At 36.8% G+C, this 15,886-nt stretch overlaps 1 protein-coding gene across 25 annotated transcripts in view; it reads left to right on the top strand.

Moving 5' to 3' along the window:
• Positions 1-15,886, top strand: part of NRXN1 (neurexin 1) — a 738,722-nt gene that overhangs the window by 298,917 nt on the left and 423,919 nt on the right. For all 25 annotated transcript variants that reach the window (XM_075413190.1, XM_075413188.1, XM_075413180.1 and 22 more), the window contains one exon: positions 7,863-8,246. In XM_075413190.1, coding sequence (XP_075269305.1) covers positions 7,863-8,246 — 384 coding nt within the window. The remainder of the gene's footprint in view (positions 1-7,862; positions 8,247-15,886) is intronic.

Below are 15,886 nucleotides of genomic sequence, written 5' to 3'. Positions count from 1 at the left end.
TAGGAAGAAATACACACCTGGCAATCAGGGTTACATATTATTTTTAAGTAGAATTATAAATAGTCAAATATATAAGTAAAAGAAAGCTTAGTCCAGATGATGAATTGCCTATGATCAAGATGGGTGAACTTTATTTACCCTGTCACTCTTGAAAACTGAATATAGTACCTATTTACCCTAAAACATTGAACTATTACCAGGAATAGTTAACAAATATGTAGGCATATGGATTGACACACTGAATATTTAGCTGAAATCTGAACCAGACGTGAAGGATTTTCTGTGATTTTTAACACATACAATAATACTTTACAGTGAGAGAAGGACCAATAACAGTGGCAATGCTGTTATTTTTCTCAATGAGAATATTGGCTGAATAGTGTCTTGGACCATCAGTTTTAACCAAGTAAAATGACTACCTAACAATTAAAATAAACAATGAACTGTATGTTCCTATTTTCTTCTGATTGGAACAGGAAGTACCAATGTGCTAGGTTTAGATTATTTCTTCATGACTTATGCATGTTGGTCTATTATGCTTTTTTGCATGAATAATAAAATCCACATTACTGTTCCAGGAAGCTTTTTCAGTTATTTTCTCTAGCCAAAACCAAACATACTGGAAATCATATGAATGAATAGCTTTTCGCTGCTTGCTTACTTGAATTTTTGTAGAAGTAAATGACTATACCTTGTATAAGAAAAATTTGGCTTTTCTGAGACTTTTTGTGGCTGCTGACAAAATACTTCCCAACCTATCAAGTACAAAGGAAGAGATTCTCCTGTTAATGAATAAGTAGCTCAAATAACCTGTAATTTTTTAAGTGGAATTTGGTGTCTTGCAACCTTTTACTTCTAGCCTTCAAGTCCAAAGCAGAACTGTTCCTTCAGATAATAGAAAGCTGTGACATTTCCCAAGGAGCTTTGCTAATTTCCTTGACTTTCGTATTAGCTGGATCAGCAAGTACTCAATTTATCTTTTCATTCTTCGCTCTCTTCCGGACCTTGTCACAGGAAGCATCCACTCTAAACTACTGACTATGCCATTGCCTATCTGGGACTGCGGTAGGGGAGATGTGAGGAACAAGGGCACATTTTTAAACTGTACTTATCCAGGCCTTATTCACTAGTAATTCTGCTGATCCCCTCAGATATTGAGAGATACAGGGAAGGGGGAAGAGATGGTGCCCTTTAATTTCCTTTTTCTTTTCCTTGTTATCCTTATAGAGGTTTCTCATCCTAGAATCCCATCCTGCTGCCTGTAAGACCTACTCTGTGTGCTTGCTTACTTAAAAAACACATCTTCGGTGGGAAGGAACTCCTCAGACCCTATTTCCCAGGGTTAAGTAAAGAAAGATTTCATATCTTCTCCATTGGTCCATCTTTCTTGCTAGGTATGCAGCAGAGGAAAGGGAACTCACATTCTCCAGCAGTCTGTGTGTTTTGTTAAGTATACAGCAGAGGACACAACCTGGTACCGACTGCTGTGTCCAGTCACGTGAGCTGAGTTCCCTTCCAGTATTTGTGATTATTCTGAATTCCTGTGAAGGACGGTAGCTTCGTAGCTGTTTCACATGTGCCCTGTCTTGGCCATGGTCTGTATGCTGTGGTCACAGTCCTCATCACAGATATTACATTATGCTTTAGCACGCAAAATGTAAAGAGTATTTAGAATACCTTAGTCGGATTTTTCACAGTTTCTTAATAAGCAAATGTGTTTCACATGCACGAAAAGCAAAAAATATGCCACACAAGGTAAGCATAGAGATTGGAATAGTTGTACTAGCTGTAGTTACAGTCTTCATATTTAACTGATCAGAATTGAAGTAAGGTTTAGAAATGTGTCTGTCTGTCTTATACACAGACTTATGAAAAAGTAAATTGCTGAGATAATGAATGTGATTGGAGAGGCTCATTAATTCATACCTAAGGGAAATGTTTTTCTGTTCTGCTCTTTACCTTACTGCCAACTCTGCAGTAAAAGAATTGCGAAAAAACCCAACAAGTCGAAACTGGAAAAAAAAAAAAAAAAAAAAAAAAGAACCAAAACAAAACGTGACGCAGCGGTAAAGGTCTTAGCTCACAGTGTTTCTTCTAATACAGGAGAGTTAGGTTTAATAACTGTTTTCTGAGACTTGAGTATTTTTTAAAATTTTGTTAAACTGTTTACCATATTCAAGGATAACCTTGCAAGTGCTTTTTGACTAAACTGCTATTCATCCTTTGGAAATCATCATTACACAGTGAAACTGGAGAGGACGCTGGCTCTTCTTGTCAACCTCCAATTGTATATGACAGTGTAAAACAATGTATCAGAATGTATTCATAGGTAGGTAGCATTTAAAGGCTAAGAAGTCACTGAAATTTTGAACTAGAGTTTCAGCTTAAGTACCAAAAATTATCTCCAGAATATGTAATTAGATCTTAACTATAATCAGTATCTCACTGTAAGTAGTTCTTTGTTGATATCCATTTTGTGCATTGCTGTTTCAGGTTCATTTTTTTGCATATACATGTTTATATTTTCCTTCCCCCATCTTTGCAACCTTTTAAGAACTGCCATAGTCATGTGTTCCTATTTCAACAAATGTTAATACTTTACGTATTTGAGATAATGGGATTATCTTGCATTTTAAGGAAGATTATTCCAGCGATGCTGTTTCATTTATTCATGAGCTCATAGAAAAATGGAGATGGCATGACCTTGAAAGGTTCTGTTTTACCCCTCCAGTGAAGCTAGTGATGGTGTACTTGCATCATTCTTGACAGGTGTTTGTGGAGTTACCTCCAGCAGTGGACACTGTACAACCTCGCCATATAATCGTTCATAAACTGAATATTTCTGTATGCAAAACATGACTTTTTGTTCAAAATTTCCTTGTTCACAGCAGGAAAAAAATACACCATGTGTCATAGCTTTATATTTATTATGATTTGAATGCTGTTATGTCAGTCTCTAGCTTTCTTCATAGACTAAGAAACCCCAGATACTTCCTATTCTTGTATGTCATGTTCTGTAGCTCTTGACCATTTTTACTGCTGCCATCTGCAGTCTCCTCAGCTGATCTGCATCTTTCTCAGAGTTCAAGGTAAACCTTACCCCAATGTTCAGTAAAGTGGTACAATAGGCTTCTCTATACCTCCCAATATATTTCCCATTTTGCTCATATGTATGTTATTCTTGACCCATCCTTTGAAGAACTGTCCACTAATCAATTATCCTTTAAGTCAATAATTTTTGCTAAAAAATCATAATTTCATTAGTTTTTCTCAAACTGTTCCTCCAATACATAAAGATGTTTCTGAATGTTTAAATTTCACTTTGCTCTCAGATGAAATGCTGTAGAATCAGAGCACCCATAGGTGATTATAGGACCCTTAAATTTATATCCAGTTTCTGGAGGTAAGAAATCCTACGTGTTTTTAAGGACTGAAGATAGATCATGAATTTCCAAACTAAATAAATCACCCCACACCTTCTTGTCTTTCAGTCTTCCACTTTTTCTTCTTTCAGGCTGGACAAATGCTATTAGCTTTTTCCCATTTCTTTCTTTTTCTGGTAGAATTACAGACAATATTTCCTACTTGGAGTATTAAAAAACTTTGCAGGGAAGCTGCTTGTTTTCTGGCAGACATTATTGGCTCAGTGTTGCTCTTTTCAAAGAAACAGTATAACTACTATTATGATATGGTTATGGGAGCTGTTTTGCTACTTACTGTGCAAAGTTGTAAGTGAAAGGATGGCTCTTACTACAGAGATGTTACAATTTAAGTTTATAGTTTTCTCTTTCCATTGAGAGGCAAACACTCTTCTGAATTTGCTGCTTTCTCATCATATTATGTTGTCTTTAGGTTATTTTGTAAAATGAGACATGTCCCATTCTTTTCGTATTATCACACTTGACAATTCTGGTGTGAGAAGGGTGGATGTTACATTATCTTTATAGGGCAAATTATTATCAATTTCCTGTGCTGGCCATATAAGATGTTTATATGCTTCATTAGCTTTCCTGCTTCCTTCTTCTCTGGAAAGTGATGTCTTCACATTCGTAAGTAGAAACATCCAAACGGATTGGAGCACGCTGCTGATTTGACAGAACACTTCCTTTTAATCTGCCTATAATTCCCAGAGAAAGCAGGATTGAAATCCAGCAAAGGAGGGGTGTGCATTACTATCTGTGGATTCCATGGTAGCATCTGCTATTGTCATGAGGTTCGAGCCTGAGATGGTTTCAGCAGAACTCAAAAACTTTCCTTCAAGAAACATGACAGACTTAAAAAAGGAACAAACAAATAAACAAAAACCCAAACAAACAAAACAAAACAAAAAAACCTGGCTAGATGAAACAGCACACTCAACTTCTGTGTTACAGCTCCAGATGCACTGTGAATCCAAATATATTTATAGACCCATTATTTATTTTCTGTAGGCCCATGTTCTGTGAACTGGAGTTCTCTGTTTTATTTTAGGATATTTCAAAAAAACCCATAATTATTTATGTATTTTGGAAGTCATTTTTATTTCGCCTTATTTTTCTTGGATTTTTTCTCATCTTAATTTACAAAGCAATTAGTAAGTGCAGTTTGCATTACCTATCAAAGATACATAAAAGTTAATTTGGATACTGACAGCAGTGATGGTTGTATGGTTGCCTGGAAATGCGGTTAGAAGTTCCGTGGGAAACTAGGGTAACTCGGTAACTAATAGCATTAAAATCTTGCTGCCCAGGCGTGGATTTTCTGCTGTTAGTTAGACTAAAGCCTATTTCTAGTATAGCCCTAGTTCTTGTTCTAGAGAGTGTGCTGTATGATACTGTGGTCAAGCTCCTATATAACAGCTGAGCTAGAGTGAGTTCCTAAAGATTTCAGTCTTTTGCAGGTGCTATTTGACTTTGTGTAGCTCTAAAAAAGGATTAAATAAAGCTAATTTACAGTGGCTTGATTAAGGGTAATACACACAGTATGTATGTAGGTCAGTTGAAGGGCCATGGATACGTCCAGCAATAAATTGGAGATAGTCCAGCTGGGTAGTAGGGGTTCCATGGCATTCCAAAACATGAAGAAGTTGCACAGAAGAGTTATTGCCTGTTGTGGTCTTCTACCCATAGTCATTAGATGCTATGATTACACTGAAATTTCAGAGGGCCTCTCCCAAGGAGTATTTTATGTTGTATAATTTCTTGGGGAGGGGAAGGGAAGGGTTCATTTCTTTAACAGTCTGTTGATATCTATTCAAATTAATACTTAATCTCTCTCCAGGGTACTCCTTTATGACATACACAAGAAAACTCTCCTGCTTCAGTCTATGACCTAACTATAACGCACAGTCACCAGAGTGTAGTGGTGATCTACAGTTCCCTTTGTCACTCACCTTTCTCAGCCTTCTGTGCTTGCAAAACTTGTTTTTTGAAACACCGTGTTAATGACACAGCTACACTGGCTGAGGTTTGCCTGTATTTTTTTTTAATAGAAATGGAGCCCTAGATGTCTTCTGGCATCATGGATAGCTTGAAAACACAAGTGTCTTTGTCCAGCAGAAAACAGCACTGCGCAAATGCATGAGCTTGATTTTGGAGGCTTCAGCTGGGTTAACTTGTGTCAGTGCAAGTGCTGCCTGAACACAGGTTTAAAGAATTTGGTTCTAAATTAGACTGTACAGCAACAGGTGGGAGCAAGCAACAATAGCAGTAAGAAATACTGTGAGCACAAGTATGATCTATATTTACAGAATCTTTATTTTTTTAAAAAGGAGAATTTATCTATTGCCTGTAGGCAGTCCTCCTTGATATCTAGGATGCTCTCAGAAAAGTTAGCTATCTTGGTTTAACAGCTCATTCACAAGTGTCCTTGTTTGAGGCAGCTGATTAATGGAATCAAACCTCAAAATATTTATGCTTGTATGCTTAAGGTCAAATCTGTATCAAGTGTTCCATACGAGTGCTAAGTTTTGCGTCAAGAATCTGAGCAGCAATACAAATGTTTAGAGTTAGCAAAATATAATAGTCGGATCAGTTTTAAACAGGTGGAGGTCTGCAATAAAACAGATCTTGGTTCAACGTGCCCATTTCTTACAGTTAAGACTGGAAGTTCGCTTTACATCTGTGTGATTATTCAACTGACACAGAAAACATTTCTGATAATACGTAAAAGGGAAAACTGACCACATCCTCAAAGATTCTTTAAACATGCTCATAAAGATGCCCAAATGCTATGCAAACCTTTGTTTTATCTTTTTAGATCTCTTCTGCCAGCAGGCAGACTGTTTGTAGTAGTAGTATCCAGCCCTTCTAAAATCCATATGTCTCAAGTCTCACATGGGAGTTGGATCTCCTGAGACCTCTGTGCCAAAGAGCTTTTACTAAAGGTCCAAACTGTTTACACATTCATTCTGTCCATGCTGTTGAAGTTAATCTATTGAACCAATGAAAGAACAAATAAAATATGCAGCTCCCACAGGACTCCTCTTCTTTGCTAAAAGAAAAGCCTAAATTTTAGGATGTATCCAAGGAAGAGAATGATCTTTTTCAGACTTGTCTCTGTTTGCTTAAAACTAACAATTTAGTATTTATGTTATAAAAATTCTAAATTTATTATTCTCATGCACCACTATCACCACAGTGAAAGTATTTTTGGTAATCAGTGTTATCTTCTGGAATCTGTGCCATGCTGGTAGTGGAAATAGCGGATCATGCTAGTTTTATGTATATATGTATGATAAATACGTTGTGGTAAATGAGACTCTTCAGTGTCTTGTCACCATTAATACAATTTTAACAGTGCATCCAGTGGATAACACTGTTGCATAATGTGGCTGGTACAATATAATAATCTCTTGACCTATATAATGTTTTGATTTATGTTTTGCTTGCTTTTGCACACATATCGAATGGTAAGGTGTCACTTCTGTGAAGATCTACACGAAGATTCTTTATTCAAGTGATTTTACCAAGTAAATAAAATTAAATTTGGGTGATATAAGTATGTTCTGTGACTCCATATGCTACATTTGCTTTTCTGCCTATTCAAAATGTAAAAATTGGATACCTCATTACTTTTAAAAAGTACAACAAAGAGGATCTTTACAGCTGATTAGTTTTTTTGTTCAGACACTTTGTAGAAACAGAACTTTGTTTCAGGCTTAATTTTGTCTGTTTACTTTTTAAACTTAAATGGAAAAGATAATTCTGATTTCCTGAGGCTCTATATACATCCTCTCTCCCTCTCTTTGTAACATGCACACGTTTTGAGGTAAGTGTCAGAGGCATTGATTTTTCCCTGTAGGAGCACATCACTGTCTTCTTAATGATTGCCTGTCTGGCAGCTGATGAGAGTATTTTCCTTCTGCGCTTAACGAAAAAAGTCTGATCCAAAGCCCACTGAAAGTGGTGAGAGTCTCTTAAAATACTATGTCTTTGGATCCAAACCAGAGAGACAGATTTGCCTCACAGGTTGCCACCTATCAATGCAACCCTAGCCTTAAAGCTTTGAAGCGCATATGAGGTAGTGAGGAGATTTTTTTTGTTGTACAAGCAGGATATTTGGGAAAATAATTCCAAAATGCATCCCCCTACCCCTACAGGATTGATAAGGTGATTTTTGACTTTTTTTTATATACTGTGCCCATGCAGTATTGTGCATAAATGTATTTACATTGTTTAGTTCCTGACAATATTTGTACTACGTTGTAATTAAAATAAGGAAGTGTATCTGTTATTGTATAGCTGTACAAATAAAATACCTATGTTTTACTTGGGGATATTTGCCAGGAGCTAATGTGGCCTACAGATTAATGAGTAAAACAGCAATACCAAAGTTTTTTAAATGTCTTGAAAATCATGCATTTTGTTGTCTTTTCTTCTTAGGGACCATATCTGTGAACACATTACGTACACCATATACTGCCCCGGGTGAAAGTGAAATCCTTGACTTGGATGATGACTTGTATCTTGGAGGCTTACCTGAAAATAAAGCAGGCCTCGTCTTCCCAACAGAGGTGTGGACAGCACTTCTCAATTATGGATACGTCGGCTGCATTAGAGATTTATTTATTGATGGTCAAAGCAAAGATATTCGACAGATGGCTGAAATTCAAAGTACAGCTGGAGTAAAACCCTCATGCTCAAGAGAAACTGCAAAACCTTGCCTTAGCAACCCCTGTAAAAACAACGGTGTATGCAGGGACGGGTGGAACAGATATGTCTGTGATTGCTCTGGTACAGGGTATCTTGGCAGATCGTGCGAAAGAGGTAGGTTCCATGAGATGGCTGCATTTCTACTTCATAGGATCCTACACAATATTTAAAAATGGTAAAATATGATGAAGTCTTCTGAGGCAGAAAAAGCGTCTTTGATTTTATTTGATGTGAGATGGAGCTCTGCTCTAGACTGAAAGAAGTAGCTCTAGTGGAGAGATCTTAGGAGAGCTTCTAAGACGCATGAAGAAGTATTAGCTGACTATGACGGAGAGTCCGTACTGCTAAATGTCTCTGAGAAAATGTCTCCTGTTGTGTCTCGTCATACATGGCTGAGTTCTGAAAAGCTTTGTGAAAGTAATTTGAGTTATTGTTGCATTACTAAACAGTCACATTCTAATTCCAAACTGAGGTCTTTTTCTCTGCCTATTTATGTCAGTACTACTCTGTACTTAAATTCACTTTTGAATTCAACAGTATCACTTAAATCCATGGCCAGAATTTCAGCCATGAGTCAAAGCAAACTAATTAGTCTAGGAATCTGTATTTCTTACTTAACTTTTTTTTCATTGAAATACATGAGGAAACTGTTTCTATATATCTCTAATCACTGAATATCCCTCTTGCCTAGAAAAGTTAAGTGTAAAGTTGGCAAACTGCCTTTGTTTAATTGAAAAAGTGGATAGTGGCAAGGAAGGCAGATCTTGAGATTAGTTTATAGGAAGAAAACTCTGTAATTTTAAATACATGTTTAAAATTTATAAATAAATAATTTTAAAATTTTTTAAAATTACAGAGTACATGAATAAAATACTTTAGAAAAATAAGAAAAAAAGCATAGTTAATTTTTAGGTGTTTATTTTTTATTCTTATGGGAATAGGAAATGTTTGAATGACAGAAGTTATATTTTTTTCATCTCACAATTGACACAGTATAGTTTTCCATCAAGCTGAAATATAAGCCTAAATTTTATTGGCTGGGGATGTAAGTTCTTTCCATCTAATTTGATTAATTTTTCTAGTTGGTAAGATGAAACAAAAATGTATTCTTTAAAAATAAAAACCAAATGGATGTTTAAGTCCTATGTAAATAGATATGTGCATTTATATAGAATGAATGCCATCGTATTACTAGCATTTGCAAGTAGATTATCAGTTTCTTCTGTTTTTTCTGTCTTATTTTTTGAATATATATGCCTTTGGCTCATGGCCAGTTATTATGAGATCTCCAGATTGTTTTGTTACTGGAGGGAAGCTGGCAGAGGGCATAACCGAGCTGTCTGATGCATTAGGAAAGCCTTCTGTTAAACATGTCTGGTGTACCACCCTGTGGCAAAATTCTGCTACTACATATGGCAGAAGTAAAAATAGGATTTGCATTTTTTCGACTTGAGAGCTAGGAAAACATGTGCGTTAGAGACCAAAACACATGTAGATTTGCAAAGAACTTAAAAGCAGGCTCCATAATAGCAATTTTTCATAAATATAGTTGACAGGAGTTAATATTTTATGGAGAAATCTTTGTCTTTTTTATTTCCCGCACTTTATTTTCAACTGTCTTCCAATAGAGAGCTTGATTTTTCCAAGTGCTTTCCCCTAATGGGAATGGTGGTACTATGCTGGTGGTGCTGGCTTTTCTGCAATGGCATTTGGTTCTTATCCAACAGAAATATGTGCGGCAGTTCAGACAGTCTGGGATCATTTCCTGCCCTTGGGTTTCCCTCTCCAGAGGAAATCACACTGAAAGGAGATCTCTTTCCAGTAATATTCATATCCCAAATGATCATGCATTAATAAGATTATAGCTTTTGGGATTCTGAAAGCGATGTGTTGGCATCCTACTGCACAAAGTTATTATAACCACCACCCATCTGCAATGACTGATAAACTTGTGTATTTGGTGATATAAGCAACACAATTACAATTATTCGAACTAAATAAAATAAGAACATGTTCATGTCAATGAACAATACATTTTCGCAAAGAAAGCACTAGAATAAAATATTAGAGATCAAACAACTGGAATATTTAACTTAATATTAAGTGATTAATGTATCTTCAGTAAACAAAAGCATGCAGCTACTTTTCAATACCATCATTTATTTTTCATGCTATTTCTCCTAAAATAGGAGTGCTAACATCCATATTGGAATGTATTCTGCACAATGCAGTATATGAAATAATTTTGTTCAGTTTATCAGTGCACAAAAAACATGGAAGACAAGTCGGCTCTATTTTAATTTCATTACACTTAAAATCAGTATTTTTTTCTATACCCATGTGCTTTTTATCCTATTGTGAGTTGTTATTGATTTTATTCTTGATTTTCAGTAAGGTTAAACATCAGTATAATCTGTAGATTAGCTTTAGTAGATTATGGAAACTACAGCAGATGGACAGACAGATGTCACAGCAATATAATTTGGCTTCCTATCATACTTTGATTGTGGATCACAATATGTGACTGCCTCTCAGCAAAGCCTTTTGCAGGTGTATACTTTTGACTGGATGGCTAGGAAGAATGCACAAGAGTAAATTCATCAAACGGTGATAAGAAAAAGTAGGTATGCAAAGAAAGACTTATCAAAGTGACATTTCTGAGGAGAAAATATATTTAGAGTGTGTGTAGATGTCCACATCATGCATGCACACGGACCTGCATACAAACATGTACATTAAATAAATATAGCTTTTGTTCCTTGCATTATCTCTGGATGCTTTAAAATTATAAATAAAAAAAAAAAAGAAAAATGCAGGTGATATGATAAGAAAAGATAAGAAGAACCATGTGTTCAAAATATTATAGTAGTTGCTTCTCTGACCTAAATTAACTACATGGTCCTGTGTGTTAAAATTCTAGCACCTTTACGGTGTGGCTTAGGACCTCAGTCCTGAAATACCAGTGTAAAAATTGGGAGGAAACATTTCAACTTCTTTTCATGTATTATCTGGTAACTAATTGCATATCGAGAATTGTTTCTATCAGATTGATGGAAAGGTTCCTCGCGATTCACCAAGGCTGCAGCTCTGGACCCAGATGGACTGAAGTAGCTGCCATAGAAAACACGCAAACAGCGCTTAGCTGAGCGTATGCCTGTGAACAGAAGAAAACCTAAAAGTTTGAATTTGATCAGTAGCCATTGATATACTTGAATACTCACAGAATTTATAGGAGTAAAATCATATGTATCAGTGAGCGTCTCAAGGGCAGGATATTCTTGCTCTCGTAAACAAAACAGGATCAGAGAGCAAACTTGAATACTTGACTACTGATGATCCAGATTGTTCACATACTCCCTGGCGTGGCTCCGGACTGTATTGTCTATCACCTTCTGGGCAAAGTTTGTGTGTCATTTTGGAGACAGCAGATGCAGAGGGTGATTCTATGCTTTAAAAATGGCTCTGTGGGCTGCGACACAGTTGTCATATTACTACAGGCACTTTGAAAATGAAAAAGCAGGAAAAATTAATAACTCTGTCTTTAGAGGCACCGCAAGCGGTCCAAAGGAAACAAGATCCTGTTTCATTTATTAAAATACACGCAGTAAACTTCTGTACTTACCAAGCATCATGTTAAAAACAACACAATCTTTACTGCAAAACTTATGAGGAAGGACACTGAAATTCAAATGCCTACCAGATACTTCTTTCACTTTAATTTAAATACACTGTGAACTGAAGAATAACATCTATTTGGAAAATTCTGTTTCTCCCCATAAATATCTGGCTGAGCATTTCTGAGGGTAGAAACAGGCGTAGGAAAGTTTCCAGAAGAGTAGGTGCCTCAGTCACTTCGGCAGATTGAGGTAGTCCCAGCCCAAGTGAAAATTAAGGTCCTGAATATCCTTTCATATCAGCACTAGTCTGTGCATCCTTGGTGATAGGCACAGAGCTGACTGAGGTAGTGTACATAGGAAGGAAGAGTATCCAGTCCTGGAGATTTTAATCAGAAACAAACTGAAGAAAAAAGTTGGAGAAGGGAACTGAAGCTTTCAGAGTTTTTCTTGCTTTTTGGTTCGTTTGGTTGTTTTGGTTGGTTGGTTTTTAGCACAGAAGCAGCAAGGGGTTTTAATTGTTAGGTTTATAAAAATATCGATGAAAGAATGGATAAAGTATTTTTTTTCAAGCTCTGAATTATGTCTTACTGTTTATTTCTTGTTAATAACTCTACTGCATGCAGTTATTTGCTGCCATAAAAAATTTGTCAGTAATGTTTTATAAGGGTTTTCTGCTATTTTTCTTCTCAATGTAACGCTTCCAACACTGAAGTGGTGGTAAAATTATTATTCCCTGCCATGGAGACTCAGATTCTTTTAATGCATAGCACTTTCTGAGCTAAACTTATGGTCTATTAGCATTTAATCTAATAATTAAGAGGAAGCCGAACAAGACAAAAAACACATTCTGCCAACACTTCTGTGAGAACAGTTAGTGGTGTAGATCTCAAAGAAAGGAAAGAGACATACCCTTTTGGAAATAGTTGGTCCAAAGCAAAAAAAGTAAAAGTTAGGGGTAAAAATTCATACATACTTTTGGTCAAAATGTTCCTTTCAGGTTTGCATAACTGGTGTAACCCCCCCTGCCTCTTCTCATTCAGATCACTATCTTACTGACCAGGCCTTGCAAATTAACAATCCATTCCAGACAACTGAAGCAACTGCAGGATGGAAAGAATTCCATTAAACAACTGAAACGACTTCTAGTTCTAGGAAAGTTAAAACAAAACAGGCCATGCTTATTTCATCTTGAAAACTATACTTTCCTGGTGTTGGAAAAATGAAGTTCTCTGGGAAGTCTTACGTTAATGTATGCCACCAAGCATAATGATAGGGGAATAAGGCATTGCCACAAAGAATTACGAGAAAGACACCAGTAAGGCAAAAGGGAACTCCTTGTGCTGTCAAAGGTATCACACATAGACTACTAGATGCCTTCTGTCCAGCCAAGACCAACAGAAAGTGGAAATTTGCAGAGCTGAGAGCAATGCTGTGTGAAGTGGAAGAGATAATGAGATGAATAGATGATTCACATGGCAAAACCCAGCTTGCCATCCTTAGAGGAGCGCAATATTGACAAAACATCATTTAACCTTCTGAAGTACTAATCATTTAATAATGGTTTAACAAGAAAAGGTTTTCCTAACAACACTTCTACCAGCAGACTCATTTCAAGTGAGTAAACTGAACATAGTTGTAGTTTTATTTTAGAAATATGTAGTGTCTCCGATCTTCAGTTACAGCTCTCAGAGCAGTGCTTAATCTTCTTTGATCAAACCATTCCTGCTTCCTGCCAGTTGTGTGGGTTTTATTCTGTGATACCTTTGTATTTAGAAAGCCTGTGACTTGAAGGTCCCCATACTGGAAGAGCTAGTTTACACGAGGGGGTTTTCTCATTGCCCCAGAGCTTTTAAGTCATTTGATCTTCTGTTCAGTCTCCTTGGTCTGTTCTTGGAACATCTGTTTCTAAAATAACTGGCACAGTATGGTTTGGGAGGATTAAATATCTAATCTCATCAGGTCTGTTTACCATGATGTTAAATACTCACAGGTCATCTCTGATTAAATTAGGGAAATTCCTTCTCTCCTTTTTCTGTAATTTTCTAAAAAACTGAAAAATTATAGGAAAGCTGGCAAACAGTACCAGTGCTGATTCTGACTACTTTCTTTTGCATTATTATAAGATAATTTATTAGCAACAGACCTCTAGTGTTGAATGCTGTTCATCCTATAACATCTGATTTTTCTCAGTTTGTAAAAGCCCTGAATAGTATCAATGTGTGTGTTTTTAATAGAAAAAATAAAATACCTTTTGATCTCATGTTAGCAAGTAACTTAAACTTTTATGCTAGATATCTTTAACTACCTAAATCATGTTTACCTTGGTAAAGACCTCGGGAGCTCTTCATGCACAGACTAGACAGCTAGATATAGGAATGAATTGTAAGCCCCTGCCCCTACATCCCCCCCCAAAAACCCCAAAACCTCCAAACCAACCCAAACAGTAACCAAATCACCTCCCACTGAAAACACTTTGACTTGAAATCTCTGATCAGATGAGTGAGAGTTAAGTATTTAATCTTCTTCACAGGAAAATTTTAGGTGTAGTATACGTAGAAAACATTATTACCTGGACAGCTAGAAATCATCAAATCTGTAAATGTATTCTTCTAACATGTGACGTCTAATGACTTTCATGCTGGTATTAGTAATTCCTTTTTCCATCATCAAACTGCTTTCTTCAAATTTCTGTTGGGGACGTCTGGAATTATTAATGAACATACCATCTATCATTTTTGCTTCCAATATGCTCACAGAATTACAGTGGAACATTTGGTCCTTGCATGGACTGTGTAGGCTGGAAGTCTTGAAGAGCTTATCTATCTTTAACAGTATACAAGATACGCAATGGAAAGGGTTTTGACAAACTGTCATAAGTATTGATGGTTAAAAAAAAATCTCACCCTGTTTTAGTTATGATATCAATTAAACATAGTATCAGTAGTATCAGTCTGAAAATATAACTGCATGTGGGACTAAAATACACCTTTGCTGTAGATAAGTGTCTCTGTTCTACTGCTGCAAATTGCAGCATAGAGAAGCTTCCCTTAGGTGTTCTCTGCTGTCTTCTCTTTCTGCTTGTTGCCTATTTGGCCTGTTATTGGGCAACAAACTGATGTTCCTTTCAGTGAGATGAGGTGCTGTCAGGATTGCATCTTTTTCGAGAAAATATTCTGTAGCATCCTGTTTAGACCTCACCATCTAACACTTCAACAATTTCTGAGATTCAGAGTTTCTCAGTGGGTTAAAGACATTGGAGACCCATGGAAGAAGTTAGAAGTCTCTAGTGAATTAGTGGTAGGTAAACAATCAGATGTGCATAAACCGGGGTACATTCAGGTAGTATATTTTGCCATTCAGGTAGTGGTTTTAGTTATGTAGTATGGTTAGTTTTGCGTGTTATTGCTGAGGCTACTGAAATTCCTGGCAGTCTGCCCACTCACGATTGGCTTGGGGTAAAGGATGTTGCTCATTCAGTGCTGCTTCCACCATGATGTGGCACTGGCCATGAGCCTAAGAGCCACTTCCGAAGGCTGTGGTGGTTAACTGGCTGCAATGCTTGATCATCCTGCAAAAAAGGGCTTCCTAATACGTTTCAGAAACAGATGTGTCCTTCGCTTTCTAGGAACTGCTGTGCCTCCCTGTGAACAGAAATACAGTCTTTCTGCTACCTTTCTCGTTAGCAGCCTGAAGGCTGGGAAACGACTTGTGGCTGGTTGCTCTGGGGTCTAACAGACCGTGACCGCTCTCTGCCAGAGCTGCTCGCCGGGAGGTTTTCCTGCAATGTCTGAAAGTGACAGTTATTTGCTTGTCTCAGGGATTTTAAGATCTTACCCTCAATATGCCAAGTCCAGTCTTGATCCTCTTGTTAAGGCTGTCATTATATTCATACGTGTGTTTTTGATTCTATTATACTGCAGTCATTGTGGCCATGAAACAATCTGTGCTCCATCCAAATCATGCTGGGAATATTTACCTGTTTCAGCTGACTTTTTGTGAACTGGTTGATAATTGTAACTGTGGTGGTAGCAATTCTGATAGGCTTATACCTGAAGTATCCTAAGGTAATTATCTAGGTGGATGATAGTCAGGCGTGACCTTTTAATAGGCTGTAAGGTGTACCTGAATGGCTTTTCC

This window comes from Opisthocomus hoazin, chromosome 2 (genome assembly GCF_030867145.1).
Source record: "Opisthocomus hoazin isolate bOpiHoa1 chromosome 2, bOpiHoa1.hap1, whole genome shotgun sequence".
Classification (NCBI taxonomy): domain Eukaryota; kingdom Metazoa; phylum Chordata; class Aves; order Opisthocomiformes; family Opisthocomidae; genus Opisthocomus; species Opisthocomus hoazin.
Note: the sequence above shows the minus strand (reverse complement) of the source record. Positions and strands in the feature narration are given on the sequence as shown.